This window comes from Gobius niger (assembly GCF_951799975.1).
Source record: "Gobius niger genome assembly, chromosome: 22".
In the NCBI taxonomy this organism is placed as follows: domain Eukaryota; kingdom Metazoa; phylum Chordata; class Actinopteri; order Gobiiformes; family Gobiidae; genus Gobius; species Gobius niger.
Genome location: NC_136873.1, coordinates 17788774 through 17811775, shown reverse-complemented (window position 1 = coordinate 17811775; position 23002 = coordinate 17788774). Strand labels below are relative to the sequence as shown.

At 41.8% G+C, this 23002-nt stretch overlaps 1 protein-coding gene across 1 annotated transcript; it reads left to right on the top strand.

Moving 5' to 3' along the window:
• Window positions 1–1298: 1298 nt before the first annotated feature.
• On the top strand, window positions 1299–23002 carry axdnd1 (axonemal dynein light chain domain containing 1; the record flags this gene model as incomplete). Its single annotated transcript, XM_079581138.1, has 25 exons — window positions 1299–1311; window positions 2125–2243; window positions 3892–3995; window positions 4125–4206; window positions 4312–4397; window positions 4492–4548; window positions 4650–4755; window positions 6236–6357; window positions 9324–9464; window positions 9895–9999; window positions 10493–10613; window positions 11337–11438; window positions 12298–12464; window positions 13369–13438; window positions 13503–13737; window positions 14837–15047; window positions 15159–15252; window positions 15409–15599; window positions 16772–16865; window positions 17978–18088; window positions 18155–18202; window positions 19370–19474; window positions 19543–19634; window positions 22647–22789; window positions 22867–23002. The coding sequence occupies 25 exons, from the start codon at window positions 1299–1301 to the stop codon at window positions 22986–22988; spliced, it is 2841 nt and encodes a 946-aa protein (XP_079437264.1). The 3' UTR covers window positions 22989–23002.

Sequence of the window (23002 nt, the reverse complement as noted above, 5' to 3'; positions counted from 1 at the left end):
ACTTTTCCAAAAGGCCAGATCCTCTTTAGTGCTGTGTGACTCCGGAATAAAATAAAAATCACATTTAAATTGCTTCATAAACAAAAAAACTGCTTTACGCTTTAAATTGTTTCTTAAACCCCTGGCATTAAAAGTAACAAAAGAGAGAGACATACAAAATAGAACAAGTTCTCTAACAGAGAACAATAAAGGATAAACAAGTCAGTAGAAAGAGGTCCTTACTCTTATAAAGACCTTATGAGCTCAAGCTCCAACCACTATAACATTAACAAGTGAAGAGCCAAAAGGTGATTCAAAGCATTAAATAACTTTTTTTTTCTTTTTTTCTTTTTTATACAAACTTATTTAGAAGTGTCAATGTAGACTCCCTGCAGATGATTCCATCATAGAAGAGGAGGTCAAGATGGCGCAGGGGTCTTCTTTAACTTGATGTCATCCGGGTAGACGTTCATGAAGAAGAAGGCGGGAAGATTTCGGCGCCGTTTACAAAGGCGCGTCCAGCGACGAAAAACGCTGCTTTCCCTTGAGCGCGAGCCTCTTGTACCTGTGGCCAAAGAACACGTCGTTTCTCCCGGTCCTCCGTTGTGAGATCTTCGGCGAAGCGCAGATTGTTGTGCTTCAGGAATGCCGATTGCTTTGCCGCTTTCCACACCAAATCTCTCAGAGAGCGTGACAAAAACCTGATGATGACGTTGCGTGGAGACTTCTTGGTGAAATCCCGTTTCCCAAGCCTGTGCACAATGTCGATGCCCTCTGCCACTTTCACATTCTCATTAGCAACCGTTTTCAGACAAATGTCAATCACCGTGGCTTTAATATTCTCCGCATCAGACTCACGGACCCCAGCCAGCCTCAGGTTCCATCTTCGAGAGTAGCGTTCAAGCTCAGAGATCCGCGATTCACAGCTTTTCACTCGAGTCTCCTCCATTTTGGTTTTAGCGTCAACCTCCTTCAGCTTCGTTTTCATATCTTTCACCTCCTCCGACACAAAGTCAATAGTTTTCTTAAGCCCTTCGATTTTAAGAGTTACCATTTTCTCCAGTGAATCAGCTCGGCAGTTGATGAGGGCAGAAAGCTTGGCCACAATGCCGTCTGGGTCTTCGTCGCCAGCAGCGGGCTTACCCTTCTTGGTTGCCGGAGAATAGAGCGGGGAGTCCGGTAACGGAGAGAGCGCGAAATCGCCCGTCTCCATCAAGGCTTCTGACGGGGCAGAGGCGCCAGCGTAGTTGTGGATATCCATTTCCAGTTGGGATACTGAGAATGGCTCACGTTCCTTCCTCTTGATATCTGCTTTAGGCATGTTGGCAGAAAGTTGGTCAATGTAATTTTGTTTAAAAAAGTTACTGTATTTTGGCTCAAAATATAGTTTTTTCAGCGGAGCTCGAGTGCAGACGTCTTACAGAGTCGCCATCTTGCGCCAACCCCTCCAACTGTTTGAGAGTTACTGATGTATAGAGTTCGGGAATGTGACGTCATACCGCTAAGCATTATGGGATTAGCAGCCATTGTAAACGAATGGAGATTTTAAAAGTTAAAATACTGGAGTTATTGTTCACATTAAAACACTCGGAGACCACGGTGTGTTAGATGTATTTTACCAGCAGTATCTCAGCAGCTAACGGAGTCGTTCCACTGTTTTTTTTCTCCACTTTTTCTACTGTTTTTAGCTAATGTTAGTCTATGGAAATGTATGCTAACAGCTGCAAAGATGGCGCATCTCCATGGTAACTGTGGACATTCCCGAACTCTATATATTTCGGGGGAAAAAGGAGCGGGAAGCACGAACCTGATCTTTTGAGTCGACATGAAGCTTTATTATTTTTACTGAAGCAAGAGTAAAGATACTTCATTACAATATTACTCAAGTAGAAGTAGAAAGCATTGAATGATATAACTGCTCTAATAAGTACTGATTATTTAAAAAGTTACTATTTGAGTCAGTGCAACTCTACCCACCTCTGGTTATTTGTGACCATCTCATCAAAATGAATCCAATCTCATATTAAAGCAGAGTCATTGTTTCTTGATCCGGTCGGAAAAGTTCCAAATGAAATGTCAATCCAGCTGTTTCCTGCAGTGACAGAACATGTGTCTTTTCATTGATTGTCTTGTCGTGACACACAGGGACAGAGCTTCAGCCTGTCCATAATGGAGTCATCCCAGACGAGCTGCTGGTCAGTCTCACCTCTACAGTCTGCAACAAGAACACCCTGCAGCCCAGTGCTCACCAGCGCCACTGCAAGGTACTCTCCTCCTGCTCCTGCATAGTGCTTTTCTATACTGCCACTGCAAGGTACTCTCCTACTGCTGATGCAAAGTACTTTTCTATACTGCCACTGCAAGGTACTCTCCTACTGCTGATGCAAAGTACTTTTCTATACTGCCACTGCAAGGTACTCTCCTACTGCTCCTGCATAGTACTTTTCTATACTGCCACTGCAAGGTACTCTCCTACTGCTCCTGCAAAGTACTTTTCTATACTGCCACTGCAAGGTACTCTCTTACTGCTCCTGCAAAGTACTTTTCTATACTGCCACTGCAAGGTTCTCTCCTCCTGCTCCTGCAAAGTACTTTTCTATACTGCCACTGCAAGGTACTCTTCCACTGTTCCTGCATAGTACTTTTCTATACGGCCCCTGCAAGGTACTCTCCTACTGCTCCTGCATAGTACTTTTCTATACTGCCACTGCAAGGTACTCTTCCACTGTTCCTGCATAGTACTTTTCTATACGGCCCCTGCAAGGTACTCTCCTACTGCTCCTGCATAGTACTTTTCTATACTGCCACTGCAAGGTACTCTCCTCCTGCTCCTGCATAGTACTTTTCTATACTGCCCCTGCAAAGTACTTTTCTATACTGCCCCTGCATAGTACTTTTCTATACTGCCACTGCAAGGTACTCTTCTACTGCTCCTGCATAGTACTTTTCTATACTGCCCCTGCAAGGTACTCTCCTACTGCTCCTGCAAAGTAATTTTCTTTACTGCCACTGCAAAGTACTTTTCTATACTGCCACTGCAAGGTACTCTTCTACTGCTCCTGCATAGTACTTTTCTATACTGCCACTGCAAGGTACTCTTCTACTGCTCCTGCATAGTGCTTTTCTATACTGCCACTGCAAGGTACTCTTCTACTGCTCCTGCATAGTACTTTTCTATACTGCCACTGCAAGGTACTCTTCTACTGCTCCTGCATAGTACTTTTCTATACGGCCCCTGCGAGGTACTCTCCTTCTGCTCCTGCAAAGTACTTTTCTATACTGCCACTGCAAGGTACTCTCCTACTGCTCCTGCAAAGTACTTTCTATACTGCCCCTGCAAAGTACTTTTCTATACTGCCCCTGCAAAGTACTTTTCTATACTGCCACTGCAAGGTACTCTCCTACTGCTCCTGCAAAGTACTTTTCTATACTGCCCCTGCAAAGTACTCTCCTATTGTCCCTCTCCAGCCCCTAAAAGTGACACCTTGCTTTTTTAGCACACACAAGGTGTAACATTTCGTGGCCAAACTGGCTTGTTTTATACACCGCTATTTTACTTGTAAACTGTCTGGCCCAAAGCAAGATTCGCCGCCAAGAAGTTTGGTCTCACAATAATACCGTTAAGTGTATTGGTGATGGGAGAGTGTGACCACTGTGCAAAGCCTTCTCCAGCACATCCTAAAAATTGTTAATGGGGTTAAGATGTGGAATTTGTGGTGGCCAATCTATCTCCTGCTCCCTGAACCACTCTTTCACAACGTGATCCAAATCCTGACATTTGGGCATATTATGAAGGAATACAAGTTTGAATTTCTTATGTTTTTTTTAAGATGTTCTGTCCTGTTCCACATGTGTATCGGAAAGTTAGGATCATGTGAAAATAAAAATGTGTTTTCTAATTGATCTCCCCAGGGATGTACGTTCAGACGGCCTGACGCTGTCTGGCATCACCCTCTGGGACGCAAGAAATACAAACATTTTTTGGAACAGCCCACGTCCCTCACTGGAGCCGGCAGGTCAGAAGCAGACAATAGCACCCCTGTGGCCTGTTTACTCTTTACATCTTCTCATCATAAAGAACTGACTTAACTGATGTGTGGATCTGTAGTACAAATAAAAAACATGATGTGACGTGATGTGTGCAGGGACATATCCTTCCTGTGCGACGCGGGTCAGAGGACGGCCATCACTCTCCCTCCACTTCCGGTAAAAGCAGCTGACACACAGGTAATGCCTGAGTCGACGTCTCACGGCTCTCCAAAGCACGAACTTTAATCATTGATTGTTTTCAAGACCATACAAATCTATGCAATGTTTTTCTTCTCTCCCCAGAACATGACAGTGTTGGAGAGCCTGATCCCAGAGGAGTACCACATAGTGAAAAACAAAGGGCTGCGAGGCCTGGAGCTCTACGAGGAGTGAGGCTTTTCCTGTTGTTGTTGTTTTTTTTTTTTACAGCGCTTTACGGCGATCTCCTGACTTTAAGATTCTCACATTGCGTCTGTTTCTAAGTGCCTTCACTGTGCAGCTGCAAGACGACGAGCAGAAGTTACGAGTCTTCCCTTCAATGTGAGTTCCAGCTGTGCTTTTAGGATCGAAGCAAACTCTACCACTACAATACAATAGGGCCCGGTTGTAATTGTTCTGTAAAAGTGCCTTTGTCCGCGCAGGAAGCCCAGTGGCAGACAGGAGGTGCTGCAGCTCATGAGGGTGATGGACGACATGTTGGAAAAGGCTGGAGTGGAACCACAAGAAGAGCTGAACCAACTCTCACAGGTAAAAGCCGCTGTTATTTTGGCCAGGAGTAGACTGGGGCATTGTGGGTGGGATCTTGATAAATTAGGGAAATACCCTGATGTATTTTTTGTTAGTTTATTTGGTGGGATCTGCTGGGATAATTTTTAGTTCGTCAATAATAACATTTAATAACAGACAGATTGCCATTTGAGTAGTTTAATATTACAAATACACTCAGAGGAGCACAATACAGACACAAACCTCCACTGTGCTGCTGTCACAATGGTTTCAGCAGCTCGAAAGGTCACAGGATGATGTTCTCTGATTGGACAGAGTGGCTCAATGATGTCGTCGACTTCTCAAACTGGTCAGAGATTGGGACTTTTCCACTGAAACACAATCACAGCACTTATTAATTAACTAAATCTAATAATTTTACCAAAAAAATGAAGAAAGGTGCAGCTATAAAATATCCATACAGAGCCTCACTCAAACTCAGGCCATAAACATTAAGCAATAGTTGCAGGAGTTGGGATAGTGCATGTTAATGAACACACGTGCCTTTTCTCAACTGTCCACTCACTGTGTAGATTAGTTCTGAGCCTTATATTTAAGCTATGTCATTCCCAGGGGTAATCTCACAGGCACTTTTTCATTTTGGCCCTAGGAGACAAAAAGTTTGGGCACCCCTGCTCTAGAGGTTTGAAACCGAGATCGGATGATGGTTTGAGAACCTTTGTCAGGGTTTATGCTGGAAGTGCCCAGTGCCAAATGTCATGCTTTTTAGTGCCGTTTTAATGCACAAATACAGTCCACAAAGTTCAAAAGTGGCAAAAATTCTTGGTTTTTAACAAGGTTCGTAGGGCTTCAATATACAACAAAAACAAAAGAGAGAAAAGGCAAAAAATATAGATAGTTTGAGTGAACACTTCTGGACTTTCCACTGTGCTACTGTGGATGCAATATTTTTTGTTGTTGTTGACTGACTGCCGGTAGTCATCTGAAGAAGATTCTGAGAATAGAGTAAGTAAGTAAGCAAGTGCTTTATTTGTCATTGTACAAGCGTACAACGAAATAGTGTTCAGGTGTTAGTCCTGAGCCACTGTGTCTGAGCCGCACTGCCACCGTGGGTCACCTTGACCAGCATGTTTTTGGAGGAAGAGGAAGCCGCAGCACCCGGAGGTTTCTGATCCTCTGAAACAGTGCAGCGCCTCCCGGGTTTGTTCCTGTTTCAGAGCGTGGTGTCCTACGCTGATCAGCTCCACCTCCTCCTTCCTTTTCGTCCTGCGCAGCTCCCTCCGCTCCACAACAGTCTGTCACCATCGTCTCGTTTGTCCCTAGAGTGTATGTCATATCTTCCTGAGCCCATGTTCAAGAAGGTAATGAAATAATGTACATCACAAAATGTGTCAAACTAGGAAATAGTAGGTAGAATATTAGCAAAATCTTCAATGCAAACTTTCTTTACTTTGTTTTGAATCCCTTTCCTGTTTTAATAAACAACTGTGTGTGTCTATAGATAGAGGGCCTGCTGGACTTGGTACGTACAGAGCAGAATATCTACAATATAGTGTTCCATGAGCTGATCAGACAGGTCAGTGTGGGCTGTGCAGAGAGAGGACAGCTCCTCGCCAAACTCAGGTGAGCTTCTGCACCTGGATCGGGCTCTAGGATATCGTAACACCCAGATCAGCAACATTTCTATAACAATGCCATTTCCCCATTTCATGTTTTCTCATTTCAGAACTTTTGACCAATTGACAATATTTGAATCTCAATATCCAAACTCACTGTATTATTGTTGACCTAAACAATGTCCAGTAAGCTCCCCATCTTACATGTATTGCTTAATCATTTCACGTATTTGTTAGTTGATTTATTTTAGCTGGGGTATTGATTTTTCCCATTTTCAAACCATAAGCGGAGAAGGTAGTTGAGTATGAAGTTTCAGCTGCTGCCCCAACTCATTTCTAGCTCTCCCAATCTCTCCCCCAAATCTTGATTGTTCAAATGAATGAATGAAATACACTTTTTCATGTTCTTGCTGTACTGTCATGGAAATATAATGAGCAGATTTTGACCGTTTGATAAAAATGCTTCAAGTGGTAGTATGTAATATTGCAAAGTGAGGAGAGAAAGTGTTTTTGCAAGTTATTTGACAGTAATCAAGCATGTTCCACCCCTTCCTCCCCTCCTGATTGGACCTGAAATCAAAAGCATCTAGCACATTTGTAAAACATTTTAACTTACAATCACTTTAAAATGAAAACAAACAAACAAACATCACCCCCTAGTGGCTATGGTGCATGTTACCTTAGTATATCCCTTCACCGAAAAATCATGAATGACGGTAAGGCAAGTTTAATTGTAGAGCACGGCATAAAAGTTCTTTAGAATAGAGTACATATATTACTTGTAAAGCCAATAGAGCTCAACAGTCCCACCCACTCCTGGCCACGTGTCGGGGTCCAACATAAAAACTCCCATGTATTATTAGCATTGACTTTTCGAAAGAGTCAACTATTAAGACTTTAACATCAAGGCGCCGGCTAATCAGCTATGTGCTAACTCACGGACATGAAAAATACAAGGTCAAATTGAAGATTTGTCTAAAACGTTATAAACTGCCAAATTATAAAAGTAATTTTGTCGTATTTTCAAGTATTGTTTGTTTCATTCTTGGAAAATACCCGTGCAAGTGTCAGTAGTTAGTACATAGCTGATTAGCCGGCGTCGTGCCATTAAACTCTTTATAATTGACTTTTTGAAAAGTCAAAGCCAGCAATACATCCCACAAGGCTCTGTTCTTGGGCCATTGCTGTTTGTGCTTTACATAAATGATCTCCCTTCGGTGTGTGGAGAGGTGGACATACAGATGTATGTGGACGATACTGTAGCTTACGTGCATTGGAAGTGATGCGACCAGTGTAGCCGATAAACTTACCAATGTCATGGGAAACATCTCAAACTGGCTTTCCTCTGCCTCGCTTGGACTGAATGTAAATAAAACCGGAACGATGTATTTTACCAAAACTCAAAAACTGAGTCCTCCTTACCATGCATTTATGTAAACCAGAGTCAAATAAAAGTAGTGGAGGAATTTAAATATCTTGGCCTTGTTTTGGATTCAACGTTTAGTTTTAAAAAACATGTCAAGAAAATTTACAACACTCTAAAATACAGTTTGTCTGTTTTTAAACATATTAGGAATACACTGACTCATGATGCTGCAAAAATTTACTTGGAGGCAGTGATGATTCCTCATATTAATTACTGTATTTCTTGTTGGTCACAGACGAGTGAGACAACAATAAAACCTCTAAAATCTCTATATAATCAAGCAGTTAAAGTACTAGACAAAAAGCCACTTAGATCCATCATTCTTTAATCCTTGAAAAATAATAACAGCATGTTAAACATTGATCATTTAATTGTGTACGCCACTGTGCGATTAGTTTTTAAAGTTTTCAATAATACTGCGCCTCCACCACTGAAAACATTTGTCCAGCTCAGTTCAGAACAGACGACCAGGAGCTCCAGGTCCACGAGTCGCAATGACTGTAGAGTAAGGCCTAAACTTAGCTCAGCCATCGCACAGACGTCCTTCTCATTCAAAGGCATCAAAGAACGGAACAAACTCCCACAGAGTCTGAAATGTTTCTTAGACCTGAAGGATTTCTCTCACAAATTATACAAAGAAAGTGCTGTTGGAAAACCAGTAGTGTCAGCACTGATGACTGTGAATGTAAATATGAACTTTAGTGATGTTTTATTGTAGTAATTTTAGCATGATTTTATGTGAAATATATTTTTCATATTGTACATTTTGTAACTCACCTGCTCAGGGACTACAGATAGAAACTAGCTCACGCTAATTCAACCTGGATAGACTCAGACAGACAAAAGCGGCAATTAGGAAGATTTATTGACATGTATTTTGTTTTGGCGATCAGACCCCGGCAGTAGACATTGATGTATGTATTGATGTCCGAATGGACGAACGCTTAGAGTTAGGGATGTCTTCCCCGGGGCCTGGGCACTGGTGGTGGTATGGAGACCCGTAGAGATGCAGCAGGTAGATGCCGAGGGCGGAAGAGGTGGAGAAGGGGCGGAGGTGGGTTGCAGCGCAGCTGGAAAGCGAATGATCCATGATTGCTGGAGGCTTAAAAGCGGGACCGAGGGCGATGATTGGCTGCTACGGAGGTGCGGCTCTAACGCTGACGGGCTGAGGTGAAGGTGTGGCCCTCACGGAGGCGATCATTGGCTGGAGGTTTGTTGATGCTGAAATTAGTCTCCCAGGTTGAATTAATGCCTAGGCTTCATATCTGGTGCAAAGCATCTTTAATTAATGTTTTTTTGCACATTGTCCCTGTTTAAATAAACTAATAGAATAAAACACATGGGATTTTTTGTGTCGGACACCGACATGTGGCCGGGAGTGGGTGGGACTGTGGAGCTCTACACATTTAAATCAAAAGTGGAAAGAACTGATGAAATACGTTCAGTTCTCATACACAGCTCAGCAGAGCCGTTTTCAGCTGTTTTGTGTGACGTCAGTACTGCAGTAATGTGGACGCTGTTATGTGCGTGTCTAACTTGTGTGTCAGACAGCAATATCAGTCCCTCCTGGAGCGTATCCCTCGGTATCTCAAGGCTCTCCACACAGAGGCTGTGGCGCAGAGAGCTTTGGACAGACAGCTGACTGTGGAGATCCACCGCATCAAAACTTCCATCCAGCAGCTCAGCAGGTGGGTCTGAGGAGCACTCCTGTGCGGGTAATGCCCTGCATTCAATGTAATGAGCCAATAATGGAACAATAATTCAATTCAATCAGCTTTTTTGTGAAGCACATGCAGAGATTCTCCTTTTGGTTTCTCTCAATCCATTGCTGTAAAAAGACAATAGTGGACAATTGTATCTAAAACCTTTTATACAGTGGTTCTCAAATGATGGTCGTGGCCCAAATGTGTGTCACAGGAGCCTTGTCTCTTGGTCGTGCTGTAATAAACAGATCAATGTGCAAGGAGTATCTGGGTCAAGCAGAAAAAGTTTTAAGTGAATCATTTCATATGTGTGCGGCCTGTCTCCTGAAAGCACAGTGTATGCAATCTTTATGCATTTACTTATGCATTTTGGACAAACTATATTTCTGCATTTTGTTTGTTGTGTTCTGTGCAGAGAACTGGCGCGTATAAAGGACCATGATGCCTTTGTTTCCCAGCAGGCCGAGCGTGCCCAACATGAACTGGCCCAAGCCCTCGGTCACAGTCAGAACAACGCAGAGTCAGTGCAGTGTTTGATATTTATCCAGGAAGTGCATTAGAAAACCTTCTCTGTTAAAGGCAAAGCGAAATGGAGAGGAAAGGCCTCGACGATGGGGTCTGTTCAGATAACCTCAAAATAATAAAATCATGTGTTTTCAGTATACATTACTTTATATGTAATTCTCAGTTGTCCAGGAAAGCCCCATTGTAGTGTAATTAAAAAAACAAGTCGTCATCAGGACTGAGTTGTTGAAAGTTCAAGTTTATCTAACCACTAAAGCAACTTGTCTCTGCTGATTAACAATTTGTGATTGAAATAGTATTGTTACTGCTCTTAAAGTCCATTTTGGAACTTTTAGTGCAATTTTGATTAATAGACCATTTGGTTAAAGAGCAGAGCACCAATTTGACTTGCAGCGGCCCTGTTAGCCAATAGCTTCACCCTGTTGTGTTCCCTGACCTGGGGTATCAATTTCGGTAACAGTATATGTGCAAATTCCCCTCTGTTTCAGAGTGGTGCAGCGGTACCATGAGCTGTATGAACTTCAGAGGAGCCGATTAAACTCTCAGCTGCACCAGATGGCTGAGGAGAGAGACCTCTGGAGACGGTTCACCTACTGCCTGGCTAAGAAGGTATGGAGGATGTGTTCACGTCACGTCACTCTAAAGCAGGGGTAGGCAGCATCAGGCCCTGGGGCCAAACCCGGCCCTTGACAATACACCCTCTGTCCCCAGGATGATTTCAATCCATCAATCTATCAATCCATCAATCCATCAATCCATCAATCCATCAATCCATCAATCCATCAATCCATCAATCCATCAATCCATCAATCCATCAATCCATCAATCCATCAATCTATCAATCAAACATAGATAAAGATATGATAGATAGATGGACAGATAGATCCAGATACATAGGTCCAGAACATGGCTAGGGTCTGAGGCGATGTTCTTAGCCAGCAGTGAGCAATGTCAGTCTATAAACATTAAGTGTATGAGGTAAACGCAGTGTCTACGGGAAGTGCTCAGAGCCATTCAGAACTCCCTCCTTTCTGTCATTGCATCCGCTCCAAACCCTTCACACCCAGACGCACCGTGTTCAAGATTGTTAGACCTGATGAAGGCATGGAGGGGCCAACGCGAGACATGGATGGAGAGCAGCCAGAAAACAGTGCAGTTTTTAGAGTAGTAACAGGTATTTGAACTGTTATTTTTGCATAATAATATTTCTCAAAATCATCTTGGGGGCCGAGGTTCTGTGATGGAGGTTAAATTTGAATGTGGACAGACTGTAATTTCCAATGAAAACTGTAAGTTCATTTGTAATCTAACATGGATCCCTGTTTGTTTTAGCTGATCCGTGTGAAGGACCTGCAGCTGGTCGATCAGTTGTACTCCAGTGAAGAGACATGGCACCAGACAGCTGAGAGCTGCAGCCTTTATATCGCCACAATGGTAACACTCCCCTTCAGCCAGATGACTTTTTTTCGGTACATTTATATTTCCCAAAAGGATTATCTGCAAACCTTGTCTTTGTGTCAAGTACAGTTTTGGATAGGTTTTGGGGTTAATACTCATATTGGCTTCTTACATGATGGCGTTGGGAAAATGTGACCCTGGCCATGGCTAATCCAAACTTTGACCAAAGTGTTTGTGACAACCTTCTTGTAAAACTGAAACTTCCCCACCATCCGCAGTTTAATCCTTGAAAAATTAGACAAGTCCTTCTGAAAAAATACTTTAAAATAAATTCAATCTCTCCCACAAAAAGAAATAACTTGCACATAGCTACTCCTGATGCAAGTACATTTCATCATGGTTCATGATTATAGAATCAGCATGAAAAGAAAAAGAGTCAAGGTTACTCAAATACTGTGTAGCCTATTGTTTATCGCAATATTTTTTGGAGCAATAAATGGAATTATAAAGCCTGCTTTTGTTTGTTACATTTATCCATGTAACTTTTTAAAGGAATACACTTTTAAGACTACATTTCTTGTAAAATAATTTTGAAGTAACAGTCTTGAGTAAACATTTGGTGAACTCCTCCCACTGTGACAAAAGCTCTAGATTTGAAAGATTTTGTTGATTGCATCTAGTTATTGTTTAATAATTGGAAACTCTATATTTCGGTAATGAGATTACACCAATGCTGAAACATAAGTCCCACTTACTCAGTACTCCAGTGGCATATTTCTACTCGATTAAGATCATTTCAGACTAATGGCTCTGCTAGATGAGTAAAGAGTTTGAATCCTCTCCCCGTTGTCTCTCAGTGACACAAGCAGTGACCAGTGGGTGTTGTTTGGTGCAGGACACTGAGGACCTGCAGTGTTTCTCGGACATCGTCGTGTTGTGGAGAGAGGAGCTGCAGAGGTTCATATCCGGCCTGAAGAAGAGGGACCAGGCTCAGACTCAACACCTCTGTCCCATCCAACAGGGCGTGTCCAAGTGGCAGGCATTCTGCACCTCCCAACAGCAGTAAGGACTATTGCTTCCTTCCAATCAGCCCCATTCATAGTAAGGATTCCGAGTGGTCTGTGAAATGACCACGGATGCTAAATCTCAAGGGCAACAAGGCAGAAAGCCCCGCCCGGCTAAAAGCCTCCACACAGCTCCACCTGTCAATCTTAGATGTAGGCTTCCACTTTTTGTTCATAAGTGTGGTTAAAAATATGACACCTAGCCCAGCGTTGTCACATGGGTCATAGCATTTTTTAGAAAACTTTTAAGCAGTTTAAAGCAGTACTAAGCAATTTGTTTATAGATACAGACGGCATCTCTGGAATCGCCCATATTTGGTCATTTTTGAAAACAGTTAAGGGGGAAAACAATTTTGATTATTCAAAAACGACTGTAACAAATGCTGAATTATGAACATAGTTTCTATTAAATAATGATTCAAAGACATGGAGAGGAGCAAAGTGGTTCAACAGCCCATAAATACATAAATAACGGAGAATGCTAACTTGATGCTACATGTTTAGCATCGGGCTAATGCTAACGGTTAGCTAGCACTTGCTACAACTGCCGTTTTTTCACTTCTACTGAACAATCTGCTGTGAGAAAATATCCACATGGGCCCGATTTACACTTGACTTTATTTGTGTGTGATAAATAAGTTGATATTCCACCAGAAAATGGCTAAAAAGAGTGAAAAATTGTGTTTCTCTAAAGATTCTATTTTCCCCCTCGGCGAAGCCACGCCCCCTTCTATGACGAGATGCCGTCTGTATCTATATATTTAGTACTTAGCGAACTTAGCTTTTTCTTTTCTGCCTTGTGACAGTGTTGCCCAGGCTCCAGCTCCGACATTTGTATTTTCCGCTGATTCTACTCATTTTTATTTTATTTTACTTTACAATGTTTGTTTTTTACTTTCTAGAAATCACATTCAAAAATGCCCAAGAGCTTCGGTGGAGGAAATTCACTCCGATTTAACAGCATGGGTAGAGGTAAGACTCAACATTTCCTATTTCTTTCTTTCTGTACTCTACATCACTTTTTTTTACGTCACAGGCGCTGGGTGCTCTGCGAGAGGGCTTCCAGGGGGAGGAGGTGCTCACTCACAAAGAGGCCCTGGACAGTCTCATCACAGTGCGGGACAGGTGGCTGGGTTTGGGCCTTCAGCTCCTGCGAAGACATTCCAGTCCAGATAATGCTCCATCTCAGCTCTACCAGACCCTCACAGAGCTGCAGGTCCTCTTGTCTGAGCTCAACGGGCTGCTGGACGACCACATCACTGGAGAAAACGGTTTATATCTGTATTAGTGTCCGTATATGTGGATTTGACAGGTCCCATATCAGGCTAAACTGGAAGTGCACATCATAGACTTGTTTTATTCACTAGAACTTTGTTAATTCAGACTTTTCCACAACATTTATCTCGTCTTGTGGCGTTTATTGGTGATCCTTGGGGACAGGATGTGACACTTCCATAACTGCTGTCGTGTAACTGTATTGTGCCAATGAACCACGAGCCAGAGTTACCGTCAAGAGTTCATTACTTGAGGAAAAGTACAGATTCTCCTTGTAAATATTACTCCAACAAAAGTAAAGTTAGTCAAATTATTACGTAAGTGAGATGTACTAAGTATTTCCTCATGAAAGCACTAAAAGTGATGAAGTAGAAAGTAGTAATCAGTCCTGTTTCACTTTGTGGATGACAGAAGGTCAGATCTTTATCGCAATACCGAGTATCTTATCAAAGTGTCAGTACTTTTAATATTTTTCAAATGTAATAGTTATTTAGGAACAGAACACAGAACTAACCTTTGCCATTGTGATGCACTTTACAATCTTAACTCTTCAGAAAATGTCAAGTAGCATTTGGTTTATATTTTTTCCACACATCACTTTTTCTTTTTCAAAGGTTTCACAATACTTACTGTATCACAATATGTATCATAAATCTCAACTAAAGCGGATCGTCCCGGCCCTAATATGTACAAACTATACCTGATTTGTTTTTGCTCTTCTGTAGTGCTGGGTACAATTATGCCAGCCTGGTACCGGAGAAAAAGTTTGGGTATTACGGGTATCAAAAAAAGAAAGCAACATCCAATATTTTAGTTTCAGTATAACAAAAACAGTATCGATCAGGTATCGTTAAAGCTCTGGAATCAAAAGAAAAGAAAACTATACTGGTTCGGCTGGGGACCATTTCTTTTTATGCAACGGCCGGTCCCCAACCCTACCCTCCTGTAGTATATTGTAATCGCAGACATCTTATTATAAAGCAATAGTTTTGTGACAATACAGATCGTCAAATTACTCCCATACATGCTATGCTTTGTGTAGGTAAATGTAAAAGTGAAAGAGTGTTTTCTATGTAAATCTTTGCTTTGTTCCAGGGCTGCACAGCCAGCTTCAGTCGCTGTCCGAGTCCATTGAGCCGTGGCGCACAAATCTGTGTAACCTGAAGGAGCAGCCCCACAAAACACTGGTCTTGGATTTGAAGATGTTGGAAAAGTCGCTGGACGTTTGGCAAAGTCTGCTGGAGAAAGTCTTCGGACTCATTTCAGACGTCCAAGCGGAGGGCCATTCCAGCGAGCCGGCCCCGTAGTAAGTTTGGATTTGATGGTTAATATGTGCGTTGATCTTTCTGAATTTGGAGTGGAGTTTGCATGTTCCTTGCTTTTTGTAAATGGTTGTACTTTCTTTTATTTTGTGCAGCACACAGACAAAGGCGGTCACTGACAAGGTGACAAAGTTTGTTGAGGAAATCAGCAGCTTTGTGGACACTGAAAACCAGACAGCCAGCAGAGAGGTGAGAGGATGTGGCAGCTGGGGACACACAAGAGGAGCGTTACCCATAATCCTGCGACCCATTTAGGCCGTCTCTTATGAAAATCTAAACAAACAACTTTTAAATCACTTTAAAGCTGATCAGCAGGAAACCCTCTTGTTTCTCTCTCCCTCTCAGATCAGCAGTGTGCACATGGCTCGGTCTCGCTGGATGCTGGAGCTGCTCCTCCTGCTGGTCCCTGACCTGGATGAGCAGAGTGCAGACAGACAGAAGAACCCCCCCATGGGGAACATCTCAGTCCAGCAGCTGGAGGACGACGGGGGCCTGCTAGCCCAAAATGTGGAGCTATATTCCACCTACTTCACAAGGCAATGCTGTTTTCACTGTCTCCCAACTTTAATGTCCTTTCACAATTGTGAACGATGATGACCAGTAGTGGTCAAAGTACTGTTTTATTACTTAAGTTAAAGTACAGACACTACTGGATGTGTACAGTGGGTTGCATAAGTATCTGTCCCCTTTAACTTTTTGACATTTTGCCATGCTATGGACCACAAACATAAATATATTTCATTGAAATTTTACCTGAAAGACACACACTAAGTGAAACACAATCGTGAAGTGAAATGAAATTTATACATGATTTTTAACTGCAAAAGTATCCACACCCCTTTCCTTTTAGCGAAACCAGTTGCCTTCAGAAGTCGCCTGATGATTTCTGAATGATCACATGTTGACCCAATGACTAAATCAAGTCTACCTGTGTGTAATGTAATGTCAGTTCAAATACAGGTGCTCTGTGATGGTCTCAGAGGTCTGTTAAGTGACTTTTGTGGAGCAGAAGCATCATGAAGTCCAAGAACACACCAGACAGGTCCGGGATCAAGTTATTAGTATCAAGTATAAAGCTGGGTTAGGTTATAAAAAGATTTGAACATCTCTCAATGTACAGTTAAATACACCATCCAGGAAAGAATATGACATCACTGCAAACCTACCAAGACCAGGCCGTCCTCCTAAACTTACTGACCGAACAAGGACAGCACTGACCAGAGTTGAGAGTCTGTCAAATGCAGTGAAGTATGAGTAAGAAATCCTGAACTATTGGGCACTGCTCCCACACTGTTTCCACAAAGCTATGCTTTGCACAATATAAAATCTGACCTGAGAATAGCTGATAGACGTGAAGCGCAGAGGAGCACGTTGCGGTCCAATTGTAATTTTTCCAACACGTGTGAACGTGCCCGACAAAAGGAGTGTATGAGTGTATGTTCGGTACACTCGGGCTTATAACCAGAATACAGGAAAGAATCCGCCCTTGGAGGACCACCTATGGCTCCAGTTGCCTTGGTAATTTTTTTAATTACCTTTTTTTTTTAACTCTTACTGGAATAAACTGTTGGTTACTAAGTAAGTGACAAATACTTTTGGACTTTTTAAATGATTTGGATGGCAGATTTGCTTGTGCTTAAATAAAGTGATTTGAGTATGACCCTCCTTTGATACTAATGTCCATGCTGTTGTTTCTGTCTGACTGTAGAACTACTCAGCTGATCTATGAAGAGCAGCTTTTGAACAACCCGACTGAGAAAGATTTGGCTGAGAAGCATGTGATGAAGAGCAGACAGCTGGAGGTAACATTAGGGAGATCGTCACTCATATGGAACAGTGTCTTGTGTAATAGGGTATGCACATGATGTTACAGGACGGTAACAGGAGCCAAAGGAGAGCCAATGTTGAGTTATGAAAGTTGTTTGATTCAGTTTTAGGGTTCTGTTGTGAGTGCATACCTGCAGGGGGATATGTAGTCACTTCCTTTAAGGCGAGACATGTCGACATTTTTTGCTAGTTTTCTCCCTTAACATCTTAGTTTTAATGTAAGAGTTTAAAAAACACCAAACTCTCCCTTTGCTTATTTAATGACATTTTGTTGCTAGTGAGCTGGAGATTTCCAGGTTTCCAGACGCTGATGTTTGGTATCCACGTGTCGTGTAGCACTAAAGGCTGTGACCGAGATGACACTGTAATCCAAATATTTAGTGTTTCCGCAGTGGCTAAAGACTCCTCCGCACTCCAGCACAGGCTGGGACTTTTGGAAGCTTTTTACACAGGGATTTTTCTGTATCTAATTTCTGCCTGATTTGAACCCAAAAAGGAGAAATTTTAATATTTACAGATTATTTTTTTTAGATCCAAATTAGAATTAGAATTAGATCCAAAATCCCTCTCAGCAAATCTTCGTAAGTAATACACCAACAAAATGAATGAAAATGATTTAAACCCGGTTCTATCCATTATTTACATTTTGTAGCTGGAAATTTTGGCAGTTTTATCCATAAAATGTCTTTTTAAATTTTTATGTGAAAACATAAAATTACAAAAACTTACTATACAGAAAAAGTTTCAAATTGATATCTGTGAATGTTTTTTTTTATTAGTGCTATGGTTGCACAGAGCTGATCAGCCTTCATCAGGCCTTTAGGCTCTTGTTAATATGGAAGGCGAGACACGGCACACACAGAGGTCAATGCTGAGATTGACATTGACCTCTGTGTGTGGTCAGTACTTCCATATACCCTCAATATGGAAGTATTGAGAGTATGTACCTGTATTCCCTTCATTCTGAACAGCAGTCTGAGCAGAGATGCCCAGACTTCCCCATCTACACACAGTCGCACACCTCCACCTCCTCTGTAGCCATGCTGTTGGTGTGCCGTAACATCATCTGTTTATGGTCCTTGTGTAGAGTGAGGCCTGCGACTGGACGGACACCTCTAAAATCCTTCTGGCCAGTTTAAAGATGTCCCCTTTAGAGGCGCTCGCAGTGGAAGGAAGTGACCAGTGGGAGGATTCCCCGGTAAACACTACACATACACATAACTTTACTAAATGGTCATTTTATTAACCATGTCCTGATTTATAGAACAACCCTGAAGCCCAAGAGACGCTTGGAACAGAGGAGCAGGCTGAGGTTTGTAAAGTCTTTAGATGGATAATAGATATGTTTGTTTGCCATGGTCTCTTTGTGCAGACTAGTGTTCTACTTTAACCTCTTAACCCCCACCTGAACCGAGGACATTTTCTCTAGTTTGGCTTTACGCAAATGTAAAAGCGTCTGGAAAAAAAAGCATCAAAATAGGGATGAAGGATGAAAATGCAACAAAAATGTGACAAAAACGCAACGAAAGACCGACAAAAATGTGCTGGAAAAGCAACAATAGCAAAATAAAAAAGCGACAAAAACGCAACAAAAGAGTGACGAGAGCGTGCCAGAAAAGCAACAATAATGCAATAAAAAAATGTTTCAAATATGTGACAAAAACCCAAAGATAACGCAACAACAAACTAAGAATCAGTTTTGTAGGCCTTAGTTTTCAAATGAGACATTACACTGTTTCTCCCCAGTCTAGAAGCTTTTAGATTTGGGTAAAACCGAACTGGAGAAAATGCGCTCATTTACGGCGGGAGGTGAGAGGTTAAGAGTTAAACTTCTACTGTAATTACAATCACTGTGGAGTTTATTGTGCCGCTAAACACTGCTCTGTCTTTCAGAATCCTGAGGAGAAACCCGAACAAGAGCCTGCAGTAAGTACCTCCTCTCTCACAGGCATGAGGTCGTGCTCCAGATCTGAGGGCGACATGGTCACAATCCCCTGTTATACATGTTTTTAGTGGTAGGGGAAACCAGAGTGCCTCCACCCTGCTAACTGCTGCGCCACTGTAACAATTATACTGTGGATCTATTCATTTGTTCACAATTCCGGAAAGGAATTGCTAATGTTTCAATTTTTTGATCCGGTTTCCACTTTGGGTTGCTAGATCCTGCTGTTCAAACCAGTTTGGCACAAGCAAAACAAAACTGTCTTAGATCTAAAGATATAATATAAGAAATTGGGAAGACGGAGAAAAATGGTGGCAAATAAAAAATAAAAAACGATTCTCAGTCTACACTAACAGTGCTTAAACATTAAACACCTCTGTATTTCCTGAGCCTATTTACACAAAACAAAATCAGGCACAAAGTTCAGTGTCGTCTCTGTTGCCAAAATATTTTTCATAATTTTCTTCTAAACTGTGCTTGATGACCATGAAAAGGACAGGTCTGCCACAGCTTTATGTTGGTCCTTGTCTTGTCCAGCAGAGGGAGCCCTCGGTCCACATCAGCCCGGTGCTGCAGCTGATCGCCAGTGACCGCAGCATCATGGAGAAGGAGCTGGGCGCGAGCAGAGTCCAAATGACCGGGGTCAGTGTTAAAACGTGACGACTTTAAACACGGAGCTCTGTGTTCATCACGTTTCCCTTTTGTTTCAGAGCGAGGAGCAGGCGGTGGCTCCCGTCACTGAAGACGCACAGACGGCTTTTACTGAGCTCAACACACTGACACTTTTACAACAACAACTGCAGTCAGTACAAGAGCCGCCCTTCTATTCATTAGATACACAATAACCTGAAAGACAAATCAAATCTGTTTCCTCACATATTCAACAGGAAATGATTTCGCTTTTTAAACCTGGCAGTCACACTACAGTGGCTCATTACCCTCCACACTTGTTACAGATTTAGGATTATACTGCATCTTAGTATAAGTAACATTTTCTTGAAATAAGTACTTTTGTCTTTGATTTGATAGATAATAAAACATATACACGTTTTATTTCAAGTATAGTAAGATTTTTTATCTAGTTTTGAGTAAGGTGATTTATTTATTTTTAATCTTAAGGGGAGACACTACAGGCAAAACTTAATTTTTTCAGTTTTCAGGTTTTGGGCCAAATTGGTCTCTGAACATATAAACTTTCACCCAGAAACAGAAAATATGACTAATCTTCACAATAACATGTTTAAATATTGCGCTGATTCAATGTTCTCCCATAGACTTAAATGGGAGAATGCAATTTCAAGGGCCTTTTTCTCAAAACACATTTTTCTGTCATTGTGGCGACACTATGTCCACGTCAGTCGGACCTAAAGACTTCATATTTTCCAGCCTTGGACTGAACAATGTTTGGAAGATTATTTCAGAGGGATTTTTTATTATCTAATCCCTAAGCCCCATTTTTTTGAGTTTTGAATGTCAAAAAATGAGGCGAAAATTACATTTTTTACCAATTTTTCCACTAAAAAACAGCTTATTTTAAAACTAAACAAGAAATCCAAAATCCCCTCTGAAAAAATCTTGGCAGGGCTCGACACTAACTTTTTTCATGACCGTCCCGACACCGTCCCGAAAACCATTTGGCATCGTCCCGAAATGGATGTGAACCGTCCCGAATTTTATAGAGCTCTCGCTCTTTTATAGGGAAGAGGGGAGCATGCACACTCGCTTACATAAATATTAGGGCTGCAACTATTGATTATTTACATCAATTTGTCGAGTAATCAGATATGTATTGCATTTATATTGAAAAACTACATTTCATGACTTAAGAGCAGATTATAAAAGGAGAAAAAATGTTTTTAACAAAGGATTTTTCTGCTAGAAATAACATCATTTATTCGTAATTTCTTAGTTTGTCCCAAAAGCAGCAACATTTGACTCTCATTAAGAGACGCCTGTCCTCATGTCCATGACGAGGAGCGAGAGCAGCTTCAGAGTGTCTTTATATTATTCAGTACTTTTGTTCTTATTCAAGTGAAGTAGGTCCTGACTGGAAACAGAATCTTGAAATGTTCTGCTGAAGCTCAGGTGATTCATTTCTTTCCCAGGATCTCAACCAGAGGGGTTTCCTAAAAGAGGAGAAACATTTTAAGTATTTTTGTCATAGTATTGCTATAGCAGGGATTAATGTGTCAGTGTTTATGGTTCATAAATGTATTTGTTGTGAGCAATGAAAGGATGGATATGAGAAATTTAAAGTACAGATGAAACAGTGTGACTGTTGGAGTTTTATTCTGCTTTTGAAATAGTGTGACCACCATAAATAGTTTAAACAGACCAGTGGGACAATTTGGCAGAACTTTGAAGTACAGAGAAATTAGTTTAGTTTTTTATAGATCAGGGTTTTTTTTTATCCCACTAAAAAAGACCAACCTTTTCATTATTACAACTTTTATAACACTGGGCGAGCAACAGATTGCAATATATTATTAAGCAGTTAAACACAAAAATCATGAGGGCTTCAGTGATAAAGTGGGACATGTTAAGCAGGAGAACGACATGGCTCTGCAGGACAGTCAAAAGAGGGACAGGTGGTCACTCTACGTAAATCTGTGTTTTTATTTATCTTAATTTAAATCGTAGATACAGCGTAAAGATATTTAGCGCAAACCACTTTGAGTAGATACAGTAGGATGTAAAAGTCTGTGTTTGGTGAGGGGGAAAGGAGAGAAGTTACCTTATCATGTCACACTTTGAAGTAACAGTGGATGAAAGTGTAGATCGTCCTGATGGTAAATCATCACTGATGCCGTTGTCAGTATTGTTGTGGCGGTAGCGGAGCGGGGGGAGTCGTGTCCTTTAGCCTCGTTCGCCTCCGTCCCGTCTTCGCCTCTCGTTGCGGAGTTTCTTCTTCTTTGAGCCGTGTTTTGATGATTACAACAGCCTGGTTCTCTGCTCCGCTACCTGGCTCTGCCCGGCTACGAGTTTTAGCACAGCGAGCTGCGCTCTGTTGTTTACAACCATAGAGCTGTGCTCTTGAGAAGCGGCCGTGCGGAAACAAGCGCCACTTAGTTCCGAGCGCGTAGGCGGCCCCGTTTCATACGGTTTTAATGAGAAATATTACTTAAGCAAATCATCGAAGCGGGAAAATATTATTCAAAGCATTTTACTAATCGAGTTCATCGATTTAATCGATGAATCATTGCAGCCCTAAAAATACATATATATTAAAAAGGCCTATCGTCCCGAGACCGTCCCGGGTAAGATCTCATCTCGTCCCGTGCATTTTTTTTTCCGTCCCCGGGACGACGGGACTACGTTAGTGTCGAGCCCTGAATCTTGGTAACTCATTTATCAATAAAATGAAACCATAAATTTGAATGTAGCTCTATCCATTATTCAGATTTCATCGCCGAAAAAGATGGGAAATTTGGGGCATTTTTAGGCATGAAAAGATAAAATGACAGAAAACTTGCAATGTATTTTTCCCTCACATTTATGCCAGTGATCTACAGCAAAAGTTTCAAATTGATATCTGTAAATTTAAATTTTTTCCCTATTCACCTGCAGTGTGTCGCCTTAAGAGGACAAAATGACTTATTTCAAGACGATTTTTACATATTTTACTTTGATATTTAGAGCAACTCAGCTGCTTTACAAGTTACTGACACAATGACAACAGCAATACTCACTTTATTAGAAGTGTATTTTAACAGTGGCATCAACAATGCAACACAAACTCCAAATAGTGAGGCCTTTCCATCTTTCTCCTCCACTGTTGTTTCTATTCTAACAGTGTTCATAATATTTTGTGTAGAGAGTCCGAGGAGCAGGTTCAGAGTGCCCAGCAGAGGGCGCTGAGGGCTGAGGAGGCTCTGCAGGCCGCTCAGCTAAAGATCCAAGACCTGGAGAGACAACTGCAGGGACGGAGCAGTCTCGAGCCCCAGGAGACCCCGGAGGGTGAGGACAGGGTTATGGCGTCACATGATGGTTGAACATTATCAGCTTTTTCCTCATGAACTTTTATCAAATCTTAGTTTCGGAGCCAAAGAAACGGGAACCTTCTGCGTCAGCAGCTCCAGCGGCGAAGGTTCCTGTGAAGAAAGCTCCTCCTGACTCCAAACCGTCCACGGGCAACAGAAAGACCCGGAAACGGTGATCACAGGATTCAGA